At 40.1% G+C, this 20,713-nt stretch overlaps 1 protein-coding gene across 8 annotated transcripts in view; it reads right to left on the bottom strand.

The window, feature by feature from the left end:
* Window positions 1-275: 275 nt before the first annotated feature.
* Window positions 276-20,713, bottom strand: part of TSC22D1 (TSC22 domain family member 1) — a 138,314-nt gene continuing 117,876 nt past the window's right edge. For 4 of the 8 annotated variants that reach the window (XM_084623317.1, XM_084623323.1, XM_084623318.1 and 1 more), the window contains 2 exons: window positions 2,306-2,357; window positions 276-778 (listed from right to left, as the gene is read on the bottom strand). In XM_084623317.1, coding sequence (XP_084479443.1) covers window positions 524-778; window positions 2,306-2,357 — 307 coding nt within the window. In that variant the 3' untranslated portion in view covers window positions 276-523. Of the gene's footprint in view, window positions 779-1,158; window positions 1,441-2,304; window positions 2,358-2,596; window positions 2,755-2,795; window positions 3,867-20,713 lie in introns of those variants that run through there. The other 4 variants (XM_084623322.1, XM_084623321.1, XM_084623320.1 and 1 more) reach the window with 4 other exon arrangements.

The following is a 20,713-nucleotide window of genomic DNA, read 5'->3' as shown; positions in this document are numbered from 1 at the left end:
GGTGACAGTTTAGTGTTGAACACTGAATTTACCTTTCCCCCTTTTCCTCTTAGATCCTATGCATCAGTCTTTACTGTGGATCCCAATTGGATATGGATCCATCACTTTTACTCCAGTCTATTTCTTCATGCCTGCATCAGTAACAGCAGTGGATGGATGGAAGATTTAAAACAAAAATCAAATCAAGCATGCAACTCCATTTCTTAGCCATTTGCAGAAGCTGTTCAAGTCCCCAGTGCATTTGTGCTAATTCTCTGGAAAAAAGTGTGTGTGTCTTGTTTTTTTTTTTTTTAATTCGCCAACCTAAAAATAAGAACTCCTTTTGCCAAAAAGAAAGGACAGATGAGTGCTTAATACTGAAAAAAAAAATTTCTTGTGATGGTGCATGCAGTGTACAGAGTCCTTGAGTCTGGACTGCAGCGTGCAATGAAATGGATGAGGGTGGCTGTGGCAGATTTCCACTTGTCCTCTTTTCTCTGGGTAGTCCAGAGCATACTGGCCACAAAGGCCAGGACATTGGAGACTATGCTGAAGGTCCTGAGCCCTGCGATGCTGGCTGGGCAGGCTGTTGTGTTGTCCCTTGTGTCTGGGAAGAAGGTGGAGAACCAGTCTGCAGCTGTGCTTGGAACTGGGCAAGTTGCTCTGGGCTGGCCAGTGTTTTCAGCAGAGTGTTTTCCTGCTCCAGCTGGGAGTTCTTCTCAATCAGCTCTTTGATTTGTTCTTTGAGGACCTCCACTTCCTCCCTCACAGCATACATCAAATGGCTCTTCACCAGATCCTGAAACACAAAAGAGCACACAAATCAGGCAAGAGGTCCAACCTTAGGGCAGGGATCCAACCCTGCTCAGCCAGAGAAACAATAATCCAGCCCAACTAAGGCAAGCAGCAGATGTGGAGCCAGCTTTGAGAGGGCAAAGCCCCGGTGGATGGGCAGGAGAAATCTGCCCTCCATTTACCAGTGTTTGTGAAGCGTTCTGAAGATTAACATGTGGAGCCAGAGCCTGCCTTCCCCGAGCACCCAGAAAACACACAAGTAATTTTGGATGTCCATGGACCGCAGTAGGCCAGTCTCATTACAAACCTGACCAACAGCCTGGCCCCTACTCTACTGGCTCCCCCGACCAGCTCACCTATGAATTGATCTGAATAGAAAAATACCATCGAACTGATTCAGGCTGGAAAGGGGGTGGGAGCGTTTCTGCAGGAAGCCGGCCCGAGCCGCTAATACCCCGCCTCGTGTCGTCGTCCTCCACCACCCCCAGCCGGCGCTTCTTCCCGGACGTGCCTCCGACGAGGGCTGGGACCAGTGGGGTTTCGCGGCTGAGAGGCGCGGACCCAGGCACCAGCCCCGGCCGGCGCCGCGTGTTTGTAAAAGCAGGAACCTCCTCCCCCTGCAACAACGGCTCCCCGCCCGCCCAGCCTCCTCGGAGCGGGCTGCAGCCAGCCCTTACAGTGCAGGTTGCCGCATTTCCCTCCCTCCCTGCCTGCCCGCCCGAGGGTGACGTCAAAGAGACCCGGGCCGACCACCCCCACGCGCCTCAGCCAATGAGCTGAGGAGTTATTTATAGCCGGGAGTTAAAGGTTCGGAGTTTGCCTAGCAACAGTAGGCAGAGGATCCCGTGAGAACAGCTACGGGCACCGCTCCAATAACAAAGAGCGGCCAAGGCGGAAATCAAAAAACAGGGAAAATTAGGCACAGACGCAGGGGTTGCGGGTTGGGGGGGGGTGTTTTTTGGAGGATTTTTTTTTTTTTTTAAACCGACTTCTCCCCATCGCGCAAAGGAGCCCATGATTCCCACTGCACTTCAGGGCAGCAGCCCCAGTGTACAAGATCCCAGCTCCAAGGCACTTTACCTTCCATTGCCGGCAAGCATGGGAATTAAAGCAGCTTATGGTGCCCCTATTGGATCCATCAGCACACTGTGGCTGGTCCCATTTTCCAGGGATAATCCAGCTGGGATGGTTGGGGGATTATGAAAAAAAATAGGAGTGGAAATATTATTTCATCCCTCCCCACCCCGCCCATGAAGTCAGGATCGATCATTTTTTAAAAGGCAGAATCCTGAATGCGATGCCGTCATAGACATTTCATGGATCTATAGGGAAACGTATGCATTCCTCGCATTTGGAAGCCTTTGATCATACAGTGTATTTTAAAAAACCCCAGCAGCTTCACTATTGAAAAAACACGCCCATGCATCGGTTAAATATTACCCAGAGAACCTTGATATTGTGAACACTTACTTCTATTCACAACTCGCGCTTTAAACATTAATTGTATTTTTATTAAACAATCGGTACATACCATCGCTTGCTCGATTTTGTTGTCAATAGCTACCACACTTGCACCCGAGGAGCTGAAAAGATGGGAAAAAATGTATCAGCAGCTGAATTATTTACAAGACAAGAGAGTTGAATACTGATAACTAGCTAGCTGAGAAATATATCCCACACTGACTTAATGCTGCTGTTTATGTCACCGGGATGCTTCAATGCAGTGAAACCAACCTGTAAAGCCACCTCAAACCGCCCGCTACAGCGGGATCAAAGATCCGGACATTTTCCCTAATAACCCACAAAGATGGAGCTTAATTACATAATGCGGTAAAAGCGATCCGTGTCCCGGAGATTCAGTCTCTCACAAGATAAATGTAAAACACGCCGCCCGTGCCACTGCAGCTTCCCAGTGCTGCCCAGTCCGATGGACAAAGGAATCAGCCCCCTGGCATTCACCTGCATTACTGCAAATATTCCAGCAAGGAAAAACAAACACATTTTATACCAGAGTTATTTACCTACTGTCGAGTCTCAAAGAAGAATTGTCGGTGCCCAGCAAAGATGACAAGAAAGAAATTGAAAAATGTCTTAGTTGATAAACTCCTAGATCCATTGCCACTGATCTACAACATTGGGCATTCATGCAATTCCAGCCAGAAACACCCCCCCAAAGAAAAAAATCCCAACAATGCAGAGATCCTCTGTTGATCTACATTAATCTTAGTTTAATCTCCGCCACGCGGGAGGAGGAGGAGGCTGGCTAGATAGATATAATTTTAAAAATACAGCAGTTTGTGGCGGTATGATCCTGGAAGATGCTGATCCCAGGGCTGCGCAAAGAAATCTCCGAGGTCAGCTCTTCTATACTCAGCAGAAAACCTGAGGTTCCAGTCCTATTGCATAATATATGCAAGAGAGTCAGTGCCTATTGGCTGGCCGGTCATTCTGAACCTCCCCCCGCCAGAACGGCTCCTTTGCATCACTTCAGTAGCAGTGAACCAAAATCCAGTTACCCTCAATCAGGAGACCTCTGGCCAGAAGACCCCTGTTCTCCCCAGTTAAAATACTACGATTTGCAAGGAACCGCACGAGCACTTAGCAGATCTCTCAGTGCAATCTGCAGAGTCGGAGAATTTGGGTGGCAACAGCAGCGCAGAAACAAAACGATCCAGTGCCCAATTTAAACCTTTCCAACATGTAAGATGATTCGCTTACAAGATGCACAGACTGATTTTTGCCTGCAGAAAAACTACACATGCAAAGTTTAGCTTGGGTAGAAACGATAGGATATAGCTGATGTTGGAATTCAATAACAAAATGTCACTAAACTTACATTTAGCTACTCCAATGCCGCCACCTATTGGCGCAACACTATACCTTTAGACTAGAAAAGAGTACAGAACATGCACTTTGGAAAGTCCCAGGAAATTTACACTGAGTTAATTAAACCATAGGACCCAAGTTCCCTTCCTCATCAGATGCCTTAGAATTTGCTTGGTGAAACCACTTCCAATAATAGGATGCTTCATTTTTGCATCATCCGTTTGCAGTTGACCTTCATCGCACAACATGAGAAGGGTTTTTAATCTAAAGGACTATCACAGATGGTTCTTGAAAGAGCAAAATCTGTTTTTCATATGAAAAGACAAAAGGATTTTTATGATGGTGAGAAAGGTTAGAAGCAAGAAGCTGACAGGATGGTGTAGTTTAGGCACAAAATTCACACTCATGGTTCCTGGGCTACCAGGAGAGTTTCACCTTAGAAGTTACAATCCTCACACAATTTTAAGGTGTTCATATGTCTGCCTCCACAGTACTTCAGCACACGTTGGCATAGGAAAATAAAACTAGTTATTCTATATATTCTTATATATCTTGTATTCTTCAATGCATTTGTGAAAATATTTGCAGCAGGAAGCAAATTATAAATGAAAACCTATAGCTCACTGTTCTGGCAAATTCCTAATACTTGTCTACTCTTTATTCAAATTAAATGGCCTCTGTGCCCTTTTTTATAGCCTTTAAACCATTCATTTTAAGATATTCATCCAGCAGACAATTCAGAAAATATACACACAGCATGAATGTGTAAAATTCTAGACAGATGCTTTTTGACATTCTTACATTGTAACACTGAACCTGTCTACTATCCGCTCTTTTCCAGATGAAGCAATACAACAGCTACTTTTCAAACTAGGTCATATACAAAATAAGGGATTTTCTTATTTTCTCAATTAACCACAATATATTTCAAAATGAAGGTGTTACAGTTCTAATATTTTATTTTTGAACAAAGTCACATTCAGATCAAAATGATTTTAAAACCGTGCGCTCTCTCCACTTGGCTATTTAACAGACCTAAATTATGAATTAGAACAGTACAAAGCAAACTGCTTAACCTTAAATAAAACTGAAAACACCCTTTAAAACACATAACCTATAAAATATCAACATTCATGTGATATAAACATACAAAACAGAAAAGCCAAAACTCTTTACTCTTCTATAGTGCACAAATTTTAAATATATATTACAGTTGTCACCCTCACAAAAGCAGGGAAGCTAGAAAGGCAAGGAATAATAGTCTTAAATTTAACTTTAGCATTAGCATGTCATCATCATCCTTCTTAAAGAGATTATTTTAGCTTTCTTGGTCTACACTATTCTTTCATTCAGTAATACCAGCAGAGTGGCGCAAGTAAGCTAATCCTACTTACAGGGAAGGTTACATTTAAGAATACTGAACTTTGCATAAATGTTTTTCCAACATCAAAGCACATGCATTTCCTTTAAGGCAGAATTCCCACCTTACTTCTTTGTTACTTTATAAAAAAATAGTCACATTTCCCATGCCTTCCCAATGTTTCCCCTATTTTAATTATCTGCACCTGTTGACCATGTAATCAATTCCAATTTACTTAATATTAACACCAACATTAGGACATATGTCTTGAGCTCCTTCTGCACTCCTGGACAGGCAAAAGGACATCAGTAACCATACATTCCTTTTATACTCTTTAGCTGTCCAAGAGGTTACACCTCTCATCAGCCACATACCAAGCCAAGGTGATCTATGTGTTTGTCACCTCTAAACTCAACTACTGCAACATGCTGAACATGAAAGCTCCAGAGGGTACATCAGGCAGCCCCTCTTCTTACATGACTACTATGAGAATACACCACCCTGGCCCAGGGCTCTCGGTACTGGCTCCCAGTCCAATACTTGATCCAATTTAAAACCATGATCTTCACAGCCCTTAGTGGTTGTACCCCAAAATACTCAGATCACCTCTCACTATGCCAATTAAGCTTCAAGGACACTGGAGGTGATTGTGTTTAGGCTGAAATTTGCAAGTGCAGGGGATCTGAATCTCTTGGCAGATTTTTTTTTTCTGGGGCTAGTTAAAAATCTCTTCAAATTAGGTTTTCCTACAATAACCCACCTCAAGATGGCAAGTGATAAAAACAAAACACACACTTGTCATGCTCTCTTTTGGCTGGACAAGACAAGAGGCAGACTGCAGTCTTTCAGACGGATTGTGCTATTTGTAATTTTGGTTGTGCTCTGATTCAAGGATCATAGGCACATTCTAGTTAAATCAATGTTTCTGTGGAATGATCAGTAATGATTCCCTAAAATTGTTTTTAGAGATCTACAAGTCTAATTGAGTCAGTGCATAGTTAGCTGCATCTGTGTTCCAACATTTTGTCAGTAGTGTGGATGGGATAACACAAACATAAGCATGCTGTCCTGTCCACTTTACAGAAAAAAGCAAGTGTTAGAACACAGATACGCCTACCTGTCAGATAACTGTGCTCTGACATGATCAGACTTATCTGCTCCACAGATTACGTAGAAAAATAGCAAAATGTCAGGAAAGACCTCAATCCTTAGAATTTGTGGATTTTCCATCTTTGTCAATTTCTATGGTCCCTGTTTATCAGGGACTTTCAGGAGAGAGTTATAATTCTCTTAACAGTCAGAAGACAAGAATAGCCATACTGTATCAGATCAAAGGTCCGCATATCCCAGTATCCTGTCTTCTGCATTGGCCAGTGCCAGATGCTTCAGAGGGAATGAACAGAAGAGGACAATTATCAAGTGATCCATTCCCAATTGTCCAGTCCCAGCTTTGGCAGTTGCAGGTTTAGGGACACTCAGAGCATGAGGTTGCATCCCTGACCATCTCGGCTAATAGCTATTGATGGCCCTATCCCTCACGAACGTATTCAATTCTTTTCTGAACCCACTTACATTTTTGGCCTTCACAACATCCCCTGGCAATGAGTTCCACAGGTTGACTGTGCACTGCTTTAAGTTTGTTTTAAATCTGCTGCCGATTAATTTCATTAGGTGGCCCCTTGTTCTTGTGTGATGTGAAGGGGTAAATAACACTTCCCCATTTACAATTTTACAGAACTTTATCGTATCTCCCTCAGTCTTCTGTTCCAGGTTTAGCGTCCAAGTCTTTGTCATCTCTCCTTGGGTGGAACTGTTCCATACCACTAATCATTTTTGTTGCTCTTCTCTGTATTTCTTCCAATTCTAACGTACCTTTTTTGTGATGGGGTGACCAGAACTGTGCGCAGTATTCAATTGTGGGTGCACCATGAATTTATATAGTGGCATTATGATATTTTCTGTCTTATCTATCCCTTTCCTAATGGTTCCTAACATATGGTTAGCTTTTTTGACTGCTGCTACACACTGAGCAGATGTTTTTAGAGAACTATCCATGATGACTCCAAGATCTTTCTTGTGCAGTGACAGCTCATTTAGACCCCATCATATTGTACGTACAGTTGGGATTATGTTTTCCAATAATCATTACTTTGCATCTGTCAACATTGAATTTCATCTGCTATTTTGTTGCCTAATCACTTAGTTCTGTGAGATCCCTTCGTAACTCTTCAGTCAGATTTTGACTCAACTATCTTAAGTAATTTTGTTTCAGCTGCAAACTTTGCCACCTCGTTTACACTTTTTTCCAGGTCATTTATGACTATGTTGAACAGTATTGGTTCCATACAGATCCTCGAGAGATCCTGCTACTTACCTCTCTCCATTTTGAAAACTGACTATTTGCACCTAACCTTTGTTTCCTATCTTTTAACCAGTTATTGATCCATGAGAGGACTTTCCCTCTTATCCCATGACTGTGTACACTGATTAACAGCGTTTGATGAGAGACACAGTCAAAGGTTTTCTGAAAGTCCAATACACTTTATCTACTGCATCCCCCTTGTCCACATGCTTGTTGACACCATTAAAGAATTCTAATTGATTGATGAAGCATGATTTCTCTTTACATAAGCCATGTTGACTCTTCCCCAACATATTGTGTTCATCTGTGTCTGATGATCGTGTTTTTTTGTAGCGTTTCAACCGATTTGCCTGGTACTGATGTTAGGCTTACCAGCTTGTAATTGTCAGGATTGGCTCTGGAGCCTTTTTTAAAAATCAGTGTTACATTAGATGGCCTCCAGCCATCTGGTACATAGGTTGATTTAAGCTATAGGTACATATGGCAGTTAGTAGTTCTGCAATTTCGTATCCGAGTTCCTATAAAACTCTCGGGTGACTTATTACTGTATAGTTTACCAATATGTTCCCAAACCTCTTTGGTTGACACCTTAATCTGGGACAGTTCCTCAGATTGGTCAAGCTAAAAAGAATGGTTCAGTAGATGCTCATGGGGTGCTGAAACAATTTGTATGGTGGGGGTGCTGAGAGCCATTGAACCAAATTGTAAACCCGGCATACAATGGAAACCACATCAAGTATGGGGATGCAGCAGCACCCCCAGCACCTATGAATGCTCAGCACCCCACATAAATGGGTTACTTGAGATGAGCAATCCAGTAACACTTGAAAGTTTTGCTTGGTTTTTGTTTTGTAACTTCCATTCTCTTTTCCTCCTCAGAAAAGACTTATTTTGGTTAGTTTTCCACCACTGATCTTGATATGGGTTCTCCCCTCACCACTCCTGTGTCTGACTGAGATTGAATGAGAGAACACAGCATTTTATATTTTCTGTATTAAATGTCTACATTAAAATTTATGAAACAAGACAAGTCAAAGGAGAGCAACAAAAATCCTCTCCCAAACTCATTTCTTCCTTTCCCTTTGATTGGTGATCCCACTTCACTAGCCCTTTCTCTTCTCTCCCCTAACCACGTATTTTTATTATTTATAGTTTGCATTATGGTAGTACATAGAGAGTCCTCAGACATGTGGTCTACTCCCATTGCACTAGGCATTGTACATTGATAGGCAATGTACATTAGACATGGCCCTTCCCCACAAAAATTACATCAGGCCCCCAATTCTGGAAATGATTATATAACATTAAAAATTGTACACCCACAAGTTCAATGATATTACTCACACGTGTCATGTTATTCGTGTACATATGAATCTGTAGCATCAAGGGCTAATTTCTGTCCTATTTAAACTCTGAACCTGCAAAAAGATTCACACATACAGAGTCCACCCACACAGAGCTCATTGCAAGAATGTATCATGCTTCGGAAGCTAACATTTGTAAAGCACCACAGACATGGTATAAATAAAGCACTGAATAAAGTAATACATAATGCTGAGATGGATGCATTCTTTACCCACCAAATACGAGTACAACGCTAATTCAAGCAGCTGATATGCATGCTCTGATCTTTTCATACAGAGATCAATTAACTACCTTAACAACTGCAAATTGTTCCATAGCTGAAAAGATTGTTTGGCAAACTACTTTTTGTAGGGATTTCATTTTTTTCTCTTATTAAAAATTACCTCGTCTTAATAATATTTAGCCCTTAAAGAATTTTTCATCGTCAGCACATAACTAGATAAATATTAGTACAGACTCATTTAGACCCTGTAACCTGTTTGAGGTTCAGTTTGTTTCTATGTGCTTGTTAAAGACGCACCCCCCCACACAGTTTTTCTACTTCCCTTGGGGTTTGATTTAATCTTTCAAGTACTTTGACAATGTGTCTCCTCTTTAGAAACAGACATTTTAAAAATACAGAACAAATATCTCCCAAAATTGAGATAAATCTTAAATCTTTTCTACACTATAAAACACTAGCAAAACTGATTATTTCAGGGCCTTTGTTACAACACGGTAGTCCCCTAGCCATGGGTAACAATTTTAACTATATTTCTCAACTGTAAAATGCTGAAATACAATCAAAATGTGGTTCAGTCACAAAATCATTAAGAACCAACTGCGTTGTAACCACATTGGTGGCGCAATGGAAGAAAGACTGCAGTAACTGGGTCCTGCAAAACATTTGCCTTTATTACTTTAGAGGGAATTTTAATGTGGATTATACTGGATTAATGGCATACGTAGAGTTGCCTTAAAAATTCTTAAATTCAAACCCATATATATACACTGGGAAGAGAGGGGGAACTAGTGTAACGATTCTGACAGAAATCCACAAAACTCTAATTACCTAGGCTGAAATCTTGGCCCCACTGAAGCCAATAGTAAAACTGCCATTGATTTAAATGAGGACAGGCTTTCCAGCCAGTTTTAACCAGGTTCAATTTGGGCAGTTTAAAGGGGAATAGTTTCTCCTGACTGAACTGTGAATTTCATAGACTTTAAGGACAGAGGAGACCATTATGATCACCTAATCTGCCACAGGCCATAGACTTTCAGCCAGCAATTCCCATATCTAACTCAACAGCTTGTGGTTACACTAAAACATCTCTTTCAGAAAGCCATGCGATCTTGATTCAAAGACTCCAAGCCACTGAAAATTTACCACATCCCCTGGCAATCTGTTCCAAAAGGTTAAATTGCATCTTATTTTGAGTTTGAACTTTGCTGACTTCAACTTCCAGCCAATGGATCTTGTTATGTCTGTCAGTTAAATTAAAGAGCCAATGAGTACCAGATATTTCTACAGTATTAGCTTTTAGCTTTTTTTTTTTGCTCGAACCTTAAAGCTATTTAAACCTATGGTTTGATTGCATGTGAATTTCCTTTTTTGTTTTTTCATAATTTTTAAAAGAAGTGTTAAAGATTAGAATCTAAAACCTCAAATGAAATTAAAAAGAACCAATGTGTCACTTACCATGTTTGTAATTTTTTTTTTTTTTTTTTTTACCATTAGCAAGGTGTAGAAAAAAATTAAACTATAAAGTGGAAAGAACATTCATTCCACCCTACATAGAACCTAGTTGGCCGGCAGTAGTATAACACCAGTGTCTGAAATTATAGTACATATATGATGATATGCTCCGCACTCTGCCTAGAAGACAGAAGGATGCATTTAAAAGCAAGTTGATATAAAATCAAAGGACAAAAAAAGTCAAACTGACGTCTCTGGGGATACGATACTGGTCACAGCTCTTTTGTTTCTATAGGAAAACAGATAGTTAACTAAACCCCATTTGTTTTAATGAGGATGTCATCATATCACATCACTGATTTTAATGGTGATGCAATAAATCTTGATTTAAAAAAAAGAAAAAAGTCTGCATCTCTCCAGTTCAGGAGTCTCAGCAAGGAGAGAGAGAGACAGGTTACAACCTTCAAAGAACATCTAGACATCTTCAGACGACCTCATGGGTGGGAAGAACTAAAACATTCTGAGATTACCAAAGAATCCTTCCAGAGATAAATTTAAATAAATTTGTTAGTATCTAAGGTGCCACAAGTACTCCTTGTTCTTCCAGAGACAAGTAACTATGTCTAGCAACACAATTTGAATTCTAGGAATAGAATCTGTTGTGTGTATGACCCCACTGGGCTAAATCTCTTAATAAGAGATCTAACTTCCATGGTTACTCTCTACCTTGCAATTAGCAACCAGGACACTACCTACCTGAATCTAGGGTTGAGTAGATATGAAGTACCACCTAGTTTGGGAACCAAACATGTCTTTGTCTGTAAATTCAACCCTAGATTAGAAATCTGAAATACCTAAACCTAATACAACTGAAAGCTCTCCTTGGAGCGCTATAATTACTTCTGTTCAACAATCATGGAGAGGAAAGGATCCACCCACCAAGAGCTGTGCTTTTAAAATTTTAAATGACACACTCCTTGGTCAGGGACCCAGTCTGTCCCTCTGCTCTTCACAGGCCACAGTCAGGTTTATTCCCGCCCTAACCCTATAGTAACTCTTGCACAACTTGCCCAAAAGGAAAGGGGGGTATTAAAAGGACTGATATCAAGAGGGCATTTTGGTGTGTGAAAGGTTGGAAGAACATTACAAGAGCTCCTCTTCCTCCGACGCTGGCCAGCTCTCTGGCACGACCTTCCTTTTTGACCTCATACAAGAGATCATCATTACCTTTGAATATGCTTGGCCACTCTGCAGTCAGTACACAGCCTTTCAGAGCTTCCAGGCTTTAGAAGACTGCATATATAATTTCATCTGATACATCCCTATGTGAATTTATTTACCAGAAAACTAAAGTTACTCAAAGTTTATATTTGATTCCATGCTTTCATCTGTATTTCTAACGTGTACTAGTTTCCTTAAAGCCAAAGGAAACACCTTTGAATCCTACTGTTCTCTGAAACGTACATTACATATTTTCTGAACTGCACTCCAACGTTAAAGGAAATGACTGGAGTATTTCTAGTTACACCTACCATGACAAAAAAACAAAAACAATGATCAGATAGTCACTTGGCAGCAGTGCGATCACATGCATTTGAAAAACACAAATTATCTTATGTTAGACTGTAGCTCTCAACACTGGTCCGTTCTGATAGGCCAGCTGGACCTTGTTGGTGATGTCACAGCCACACTAGCTCCCAGCAGTGCATGGCTGGGACTTCAGCCCCCAAATAAAAACAAGAAATCCTTATGTCTTTGGGCAAGAGAGGACAAGTTATCTGCTCCTCTCTCTTTCACTCCCTTTTCCATCTATCCACTTTCTACTGCTCACCCCTTTCTTCTCTCCCTTTTCTTCCTGACTGGTTTTTCTTTTTACTGTTCCCAATGAAGTTACATTGGGAGTCTTGAATTGGCTCCTAACCTATTTTAAATTCATTTCAAAGCAGCCCTGCCTTTTGTCTAGCAGAGCAGCTGGACTAGGTTTCTAGCTGGACAGCAGTTTTCCTTTGATGGTCATGTCCCTCTTCAGCTTCACACTTTTAAAATTAAGCCTATACTTAAAAAATTACATTAGAAGCCAAGTCAAGACTCCTAGGCATTGATTCAAAGCCCATTAAAGTCAATGGGAATCCTTCCACTGACTTAAACTTTGGGGATCAGGCCACTATTATGTTTTAGGGAACAGTAAAAATCTATGGGGATCCCGAGAAAGGGGAGGCAAAAATACAGGGGAACAAAGTAGGGTAAAGGGAAATTGCTATGACCCCTTGTCCTAATTAAGCCAACTGCCTGCACACTAACATTTTGTTTTAAAATCACATTCAGCTTGGAAAAAACAATGGCTGTTCAGCATCACCCCATTTTGTCAGAAATTAATGCTAAATATAGTAAATAGATATTACTAGATAGAAATGGTAGAATTATCAATAATTACACTTGGCAGAATTAGATTTTTTTTATTATTTTGATAGATATTGATGTTTATTTTAAGAGATTTTCAATTTTTATCTATATAAATTTTCACAAATTGCACAAAATTATGGGTTTAAAGCTTATTTTCATTGATTTAAATTTTCAGTTGCAGGAAATTATGGCGAGAGTCAGAAAATTTAATAACAGTGGATCTGAGATTCAAAAACTTAAAGCTTTATAACTGTTTAAACACCAATTGTCAACTTCACATATCAAAATTTACAAAGTAAATATCCTTAAATCAAAATTCCCAAGCAGCATTTTGTTTACTTTGCCTATCTGTAAAGTTCAATTAACAGATTTTTTAAAAAAATTTTGTGCGTGGTGAAATCTAAGTTTACGCACATTTACTGATTAAAATCTATTCCTTCCAAGCCTAATAATAATAATGCAGAAAGAAATATTTATTGAACACTTCTGTCTTGTTCTGTATTTGAGGAAAAAGCAGACATGTAGTCTCATCATATGGTAACACTTTCTCCACCAGTATCTCAAGAGAATGTTAAACAGCAGAGTTTAATGTTGAGATATTTTTAAATCAACAGATCCAGATAATTTACATCCATGAGTTTTAAAAGAGTTGACTCAGGAATTGCTGCACCACTGAAGTATTTTCAAAAGTCTTGGAACACAGTTCCGGAAGACTGGAAGAAAGCTAATGTGCCAGTATTTAAGATGGGTAAACGGGATGACCTGTGTAATTACAGGCCTGGCAGTCTAAAACCAACCCCAGGCAAGATAATGGAACATCTTACATGGGACTCACAGGATTAAAAGAGGGCAATATAACTTATGCAAATCAACATGGGTTTATTTTTGTGATGAGATTATAAATTTGGTTGAGCAAAGTAATATCGATGTAATACACTTAGAGTTCTGCAAAGCGTGACTTGGTGCCACACAACATTTTGATTAAAAATCTAGACTATAAAATTAACATGGCACACAAATAGATTAAAAGCTGGCTAACTGATAGGTGTCAAAATACAATTATAAACAGGGAATAGTCATTGAGCGGGTGTGTTTCTAGAGGGATCCTCCAGTAATCGTTCTTGCCCTATGCTATTTAACATTTTTCATCAATAACCTGGAAGAAAACATAAAATCACCAATGAGATTGCATATCACACAAAAATAGGGGGGGTAAATAATGGAGGACGGGTCACTGATTCACAGTGACCTGGATTGCATGGTAACCTAAGCATAAGCAAACAGTGTGTGTTTTAATACAGCTAAATGTAAACGTACACATCGAGGAACAAAGAATGTCAGCCATACTTGGGAGGATGGGGGAATCTATGCTGGAAAGCAGTGACTGAAAAAGATATGGGGGTTGTGGTGGATAATCAGTGGAACATGAGCTCCCACTGTGGCCAAAAGGGCTAATGTGATCCTTGGATGCATATACAGGGGAATCTTGCCTACATGGGGAATAAATATTTAATAATTAGCTCTTCAATCTAGGAGAGAAAGCTATAACATGCTCTAATGACTGGAAGTTGAAGCTAGACAAATTCAGACTGGAAATAAGGCGTACATTTTTAATGGTGAAAATAATTAACCACTGGAAAAATTTACCAAGGGTCATGGCAGATTCTCCATCACTACATTTTTTAAATCAAAACTAGGTGTTTTTCTAGAAGATGTGTTCTAGAAATTATTTTGGGGAAGTTCTATGGCATGTGTTAGACACGAGGTCAGACCAGATAACAATGGTCCCTTCTGCCCTTAGAATCCATAAGTATATGAATGCTCTTCAGCAATTTCAAACTATAAAATAGGAAGAAATAAAGAACAAACATGTATTATAAATATCTTATTTCTTATTTTGTAAGTCATTAAGAAAAAATCATGATTATCTACGTTTAATTCAGCACAAGACTGAAGGGGTGGGGACAAAGTTGCATTTAAGATTTCTGATACTCTGGGGGCGGGGGGGTGTCTGCCTACCTTCAATGTAAACTGTAAAAGCCTTAGGGTACTCTAATTTTCTTTTAGAGTCCCCATGCCTCTCTCTAGCCACAGCACAGTGGAGCTCCAGTTCAGCATCCTCCTTTGCGTGTACCCCGGACACGCCCCCTACATGAAAATTTTAAGGGACTGGTGTAGTCATTTCACCAGCAAGGAAACACTGCAGGTATTGCCTGGGTGAAATCTGTTGCCTTTAGGATCCTCCTTCACACCATCCAGTGGCATAAAGAAGCCTCAGGGCAAGACAGGTTTGGGCTCTTACACTCCAAGACTTTGAAACTCTGCTGGTTTGCAAACAGAACACAAATTCCATAATCTGGAACCATTTGAACACTGCTGTCCTGGACAGAAGCCACTGACACCTAGCCACCCTTGACGTTCCGAGAACTACAGAAGATCTACCTCTTAATGTTTACTTGGCGAATCATGTATTAAAAGATTAGAGCTTAGAATTTCATACCTATGCAACACCTGATTAATCTCTTTACAAGTACTTGGCACTGGCTAAATTTGTGTTAACGTTGTCCCTATTAATTATGGAACAGTCCTCAGCATTCCCTGAAGGTTTTGTATACCCTTACAAAAATCCTTCATTCAAAACAGGGCTTAAGTTGGGCTAGGTCAAGCTGGGTTATTGACTCAGCACTTTTGGGGGATTGTCATCTTATTCTCCAAAATCAATTGTGTTAAAAAAAAAAAAGCCCCCAGCCTTCCTAGTTACCAAACCCTCTTTCCCTTCCACTCCCCAGAAGGGTCTACACTAGCTAGCTTACCGTGGCAGATCTGTATGGATGCAGTAGCCGCTGTATGTTGACAGGAGAGAGCTCTCCCATCGACGTAATTAAGCTGCTCCCAATGAGCAGGGGTAGCTATATCAGTAGCACAGTCCACAATGACGCTTCTGTTGGTGTAACTTATGTCGCTCAGTGGGGCATTTTTTCACACCCGAGTGACATGTTTACTAACGAAAGTGCTAGTGTAGCCATAGCCTTAGTGATGCCTGAAAGAGCTCAAAGATGTGAGCTTCCTTGTTCATCTTAAATGGGGAGTTAACTCAGTAAATTTTAAAATGCCAACACCATTAATCATTACAATGCTCTGAAAGCATGGAGGAGAATGAACCACATGAGAAAGGTCTGTACACATCTACTCTGAATGGCACCTCACTGGTAGGTGGCATAAGGGCATGTCTCCATGACTATTTAGCTTGCAGCAAGCTGGGGTGTAAATCTACTCCCCACCAGCGTGCTGCGCACTGTACGTGGACCCTGCTGACACACAATAACCATTCATTAGACTGCTTTGATCTAGTCCTCATTGAAACAAGCTACAGTACCATCCCCTCCCCACTGATCTGACCAGGGGAGACAAATGGTCAAAGAAACAAAGCCCAGAGAACATCTGAGCCCCACCCATGCGGAACTAATGTCACAGAGCCCACAGAGGCATCCAAGCCTACCCCCAAAACCACTCAAGGCAACCTCCAGAGCTGGGAAGGCCTGCGTGGTCTGCTCTGGTGCTAGGTATAGGACATGTTAATGCTTCCTTGGCTCTACTGGCTACTGCTACTCCCTCTACTAGAGGCTCTCTGCAAATTCAGGGACACACACTGCATCAGTCACACCGTTCAAGTTTCCTGAGTAACCACGATGGCTAGAAGCAAGCCAGTTTTTAAATGAAAGCTGAACTTTTGATTTCATCACATGACTCTGGGAGCTGAGGTACAAGTCTATGCCTGAATCTGGCCTGTCCAAGGGTGTATCTGAATCTCAGTGGAGGGAAGCCTGGCAGAATCCATATGATCATATTCTGAACACCTGCATGATCTGAGGAAAGAAGCTTGGAAGCGTACCACCACTTCCCCCATCTCCAACAATTTGAAACTTGTCCAAATATAACCGACTTTTTTGGGGATCCCTCTTGCAAAGCTTTAATAATATTAATAAAGGTTTCCAGGATCATGTCCTAGTATGACATGTCAATATATGCTGGAATGCTATTTACAATTCTGATGTCCTTATTTTAAAAAAGATGTTGAAAAAAAACAGGAGACGGTGCAGAAGAGCCACAAAGATTATTTGCAAAAAGAAAAGGAGTACTTGTGGCACCTTAGAGACTAACCAATTTATTTGAGCATAAGCTTTCGTGAGCTACAGCTCACTGGAAAAAAACCTCAATCTCTTTATTTGTATCAAAAAGACTGAGAAATGACTTGATTACAGTGTCTAAGTACCTCCACAGGGAGAAAATACTTGATACTAAAGGGTTCTTTAACCTAGAAGAGAAAGGCATAATATGAACCAGTGGCTGGAAACTGAAGTCAGACAGATAAAAAGAAATAGGGTACTATAAGAAAAAGAAAAGAAAAGAAAAATGAAACTGATTAACCATTGGAATCAACTACCAAAGAAAGTGGTGAATTCTCCATCTCTTGAGGCCTTCAAATCAAGACTGGATGCTTTTCCGGAAGATATGCTTTAAACAAACACAAAATTATTGGGCTCAATAATATAGGAGAAAAAGGGAAATTTAATGGCCTGTGATAAACAGGAGATCATCTTAGATTATCTAATGGTCCCTTCTGGACTTAAACTATGAATGGAACAAAGGAGGAAGACTGGAGGGAGGTTATCACTACAAGCAGGATTAAGTTTAATTTATTGTTGCAGACAGAAGTCTATAGATATTTATTATTGAATAGTGTTAGAATTGTTCACCTAACCTTAACTTGTGATTTCCACTGTTAATTTATTTCCCCCTTTTCTGAAATCAACATGTTGAATTCAACTGTTTGGAGCAGCACTTCGCTAACAAAGGCTATTGTCTGAGATTATACTGTACATTTATACAACTCTTTTTGTCAGCCCAAAGCATGTCCACCCTGGAACTGCAGCAGCCTCTGGGATAAAGGGCAGCAGCCAAACGATGCACACCAGTTGCTGCATGACCATGGAGTGAAGGGAAAAAATTATACGATGACACCAGAGCAAACCCCTGCTCATACTAAATGTATCATGGGCATTTTAACATCCACACACAGCCAGAAATCCTATTATTAAGGTCTGCTCTTAAAATTCTATGTAGTAAACTGCATGGAACACAAAAAGAAAAGGAGTACTTGTGGCACCTTAGAGACTAACCAATTTATTAGCTCATAAGCTTTCGTGAGCTACAGCTCACTTCATCAGATGCATGAACACAGATGCATGGAACACAGTCTATCTCCAAGAGAATGGCTTGAGCCAAACCTGCCTCAATTTCAACTAGTGGCTCCAAGAGACTAAATATTTCAAACCTGCTACAGGAGTAAGAAACCTTTTTTGCCAGAAGTTGGGATAGTCAAGTATGTGGGCATTGGCTGGGCTGGAGGAATTTGGGGGATTAAGCAATTCATGGTGAAAATTAAATTTGCTGTGCATACACTCTCAGTGCATCATTCCCTCATGGCACACTTAATGAGCTTAGCAAAAAACCCTCTACTCTTCATGCTCAACAGGTAATTTTTAAAACACGCATTCAATCAAATCAACACCAGGTTGGTTTTTTTGGACCAAGGTCATGCGCTGTTCCTCAATGAATATTATTTCCAAGCCAAACTGCAACATTAAATCAGCCACTTCAGCAACAGGCTGTTCAAAAACCATCACAAGAGACCAAACATGGAAAATTTTAGCCAAAAGAATGATTGTTGCACAAAGTTATAAGCATCTGAAAATGGGCATTATAATGGAAAGTGTTTTACAACCTCACCCGTTCATTACAGTGGTCACTGCCAGGAGTTGACAGTAATATAAATACAGATCTCTTATATTAAAAAGACCTAGCACATATAAAGACAGGTTTTAAAATAAATCTTTTACACATGCAGGTTAGTAATTACACACTAAATTATATCTATACTGTGTGTGTTTAACAGTGATTGCTTTGCAACAACAAGGTCTTCAGTGAAGAGACACCTGAGTAATGATGAGCCCTTCTAAGTTATACATGATATTTCAGTGGTGTCCATCTCTTCCAGGCGGGAAATGATGCGGTGGCAGCAGCCAGTAAAAACTAAGGAAGACAAAAGGTTCTGCTTATTTTGAAACTGGTGGACAGCATGTCTATTATCCAATCCTAGTTTCCAAAAAGCATCTAGAGTATAATTATCCAACATGCTTCTGTGAGAAATGAAGCAATATGCATATTGTGGTCCACCCTGAAGTTTATTGCCTCAGACAGAAGCATGAGGCAAGCCAGGGTGCATGCGCGGACCAACGGTCACTACTTTCAAATTCTCTGATTCCGGGCACATGGGGTTTATGCATAACCCTCAGTGGAATACAATAGGGAGAATCACTCAAAGCAGCAGCAAAATAAAAAGAGGTAACCTGTTGAAACGAGGAACACAGTAAAGTATACACAAATCCTGTTTATACAACAGCTGTTGATGGGTGTTTTTATGAGCTGATTTCAGAGTAGCAGCCGTGTTAGTCTGTATCCGTAAAAAGAACAAGTACTCCTGTTCTTTTTATGAGCTGAGGTATTGTATCTAACAGCATTATGACAGGTTTCAGAGTAGCAGCCGTGTTAGTCTCCAAGATGCCACAAGTCCTCCTTTTCTTTTTGCAAATACAGACTAACAAATTTATTTGAGCATAAGCTTTCGTGAGCTACAGCTCACTTCATCAGATGCATTCAGTGGAAAAAAATCTGAATGCATCTGATGAAGTCAGCTGTAGCTCACGAAAGCTTATGCTCAAATTTGTTAGTCTCTAAGGTGCCACAAGTACTCCTTTTCTAACAGCATTATGTAAGACTGAATATCACTTATAACAAAGCTTCAAGTTGCAGGGCAGAAAGGTCAGAAAATCTTTTTTTCCATGATTCACATGCTTGCTGCTCTTCTTCTGGGCTATGATTGATTGATCCAAACATTGAGAAATATATTCCTAGTTTGGAAATATGCAGTAACCCAGCTTGTTCAATTACTCACATATATAGTTTATGAGTAGGGAAGCAACTGTAACCTGTTGTCATGAGCTACATTTGAAATGAGTTATCAGTAATGATTGTTATAAGTGCTAAGATACCAGTTTAGTGTAATAGTGTATTTACTGTTCAACATTTGAGAATACTTAAAAGTCAAACGTATTTTTAAACAGTTGCCTGCTGAATGAATCTCAATATAGATAACTAATTTTATAGCAGCTTCCCAATGTATAAATTAAGAGGGTTGTGGGGTTTATTTATTTATTTATTTAAAAGACTCCACTCACGCTATGGAGAAAAAGTTACTCTTTCTCTAAAGACATTATTAAAGGCAGTGATGTGAAAACACCTTCAGAGGGCATGTGTTAAGTTACCATTTTAGTGTTCCTGAATACAATAAGAACAACAAAGTATATTATGCCAGATTTTCTGGGCAAGGCAAAACCAACAGCAAATTTTCATAAGCAAAGAAGCTATTATTATTTATCCTCTATTCACACTATGATCACACAGCAACTAATACCGAGACTAGTATCCTGAACAAAGGGTATGAAAGTTGCTTTCATATGTTTGGTGGGTGGGGAAGGGGCAAGGTAGGGCAGGAATCTACCCTCCAACTTACTCAATCCAGAAAATCCTACATGTCATCACAGGGTCTGTTAAAAAATATAACACCCATTATTTGTGTTTGGAAATGTAAAAGGTTATATTACATTTCTTCCCATAAAGGTAAATATATTCATTTGCACTAGGCAAATAGCAATTATGCAACATGAAGGAACCAAGGCTTATCTACTTTCATGAAAAATATTACATGTACCTTAACTCAGCTCTGTAAAATAATCCCTCACATTCTCCAAGTTAATACTTGAGATTTTCTTTTTTTTTAAATCATGAATCAGATAAAAATCAAAACTCGTAAAGCAAATTAATCCCA

This window comes from Lepidochelys olivacea (genome assembly GCF_965140295.1).
Source record: "Lepidochelys olivacea isolate rLepOli2 genome assembly, chromosome: 1".
Taxonomy (NCBI): domain Eukaryota; kingdom Metazoa; phylum Chordata; order Testudines; family Cheloniidae; genus Lepidochelys; species Lepidochelys olivacea.
This window is presented reverse-complemented; position numbering and strand designations above follow the sequence as displayed.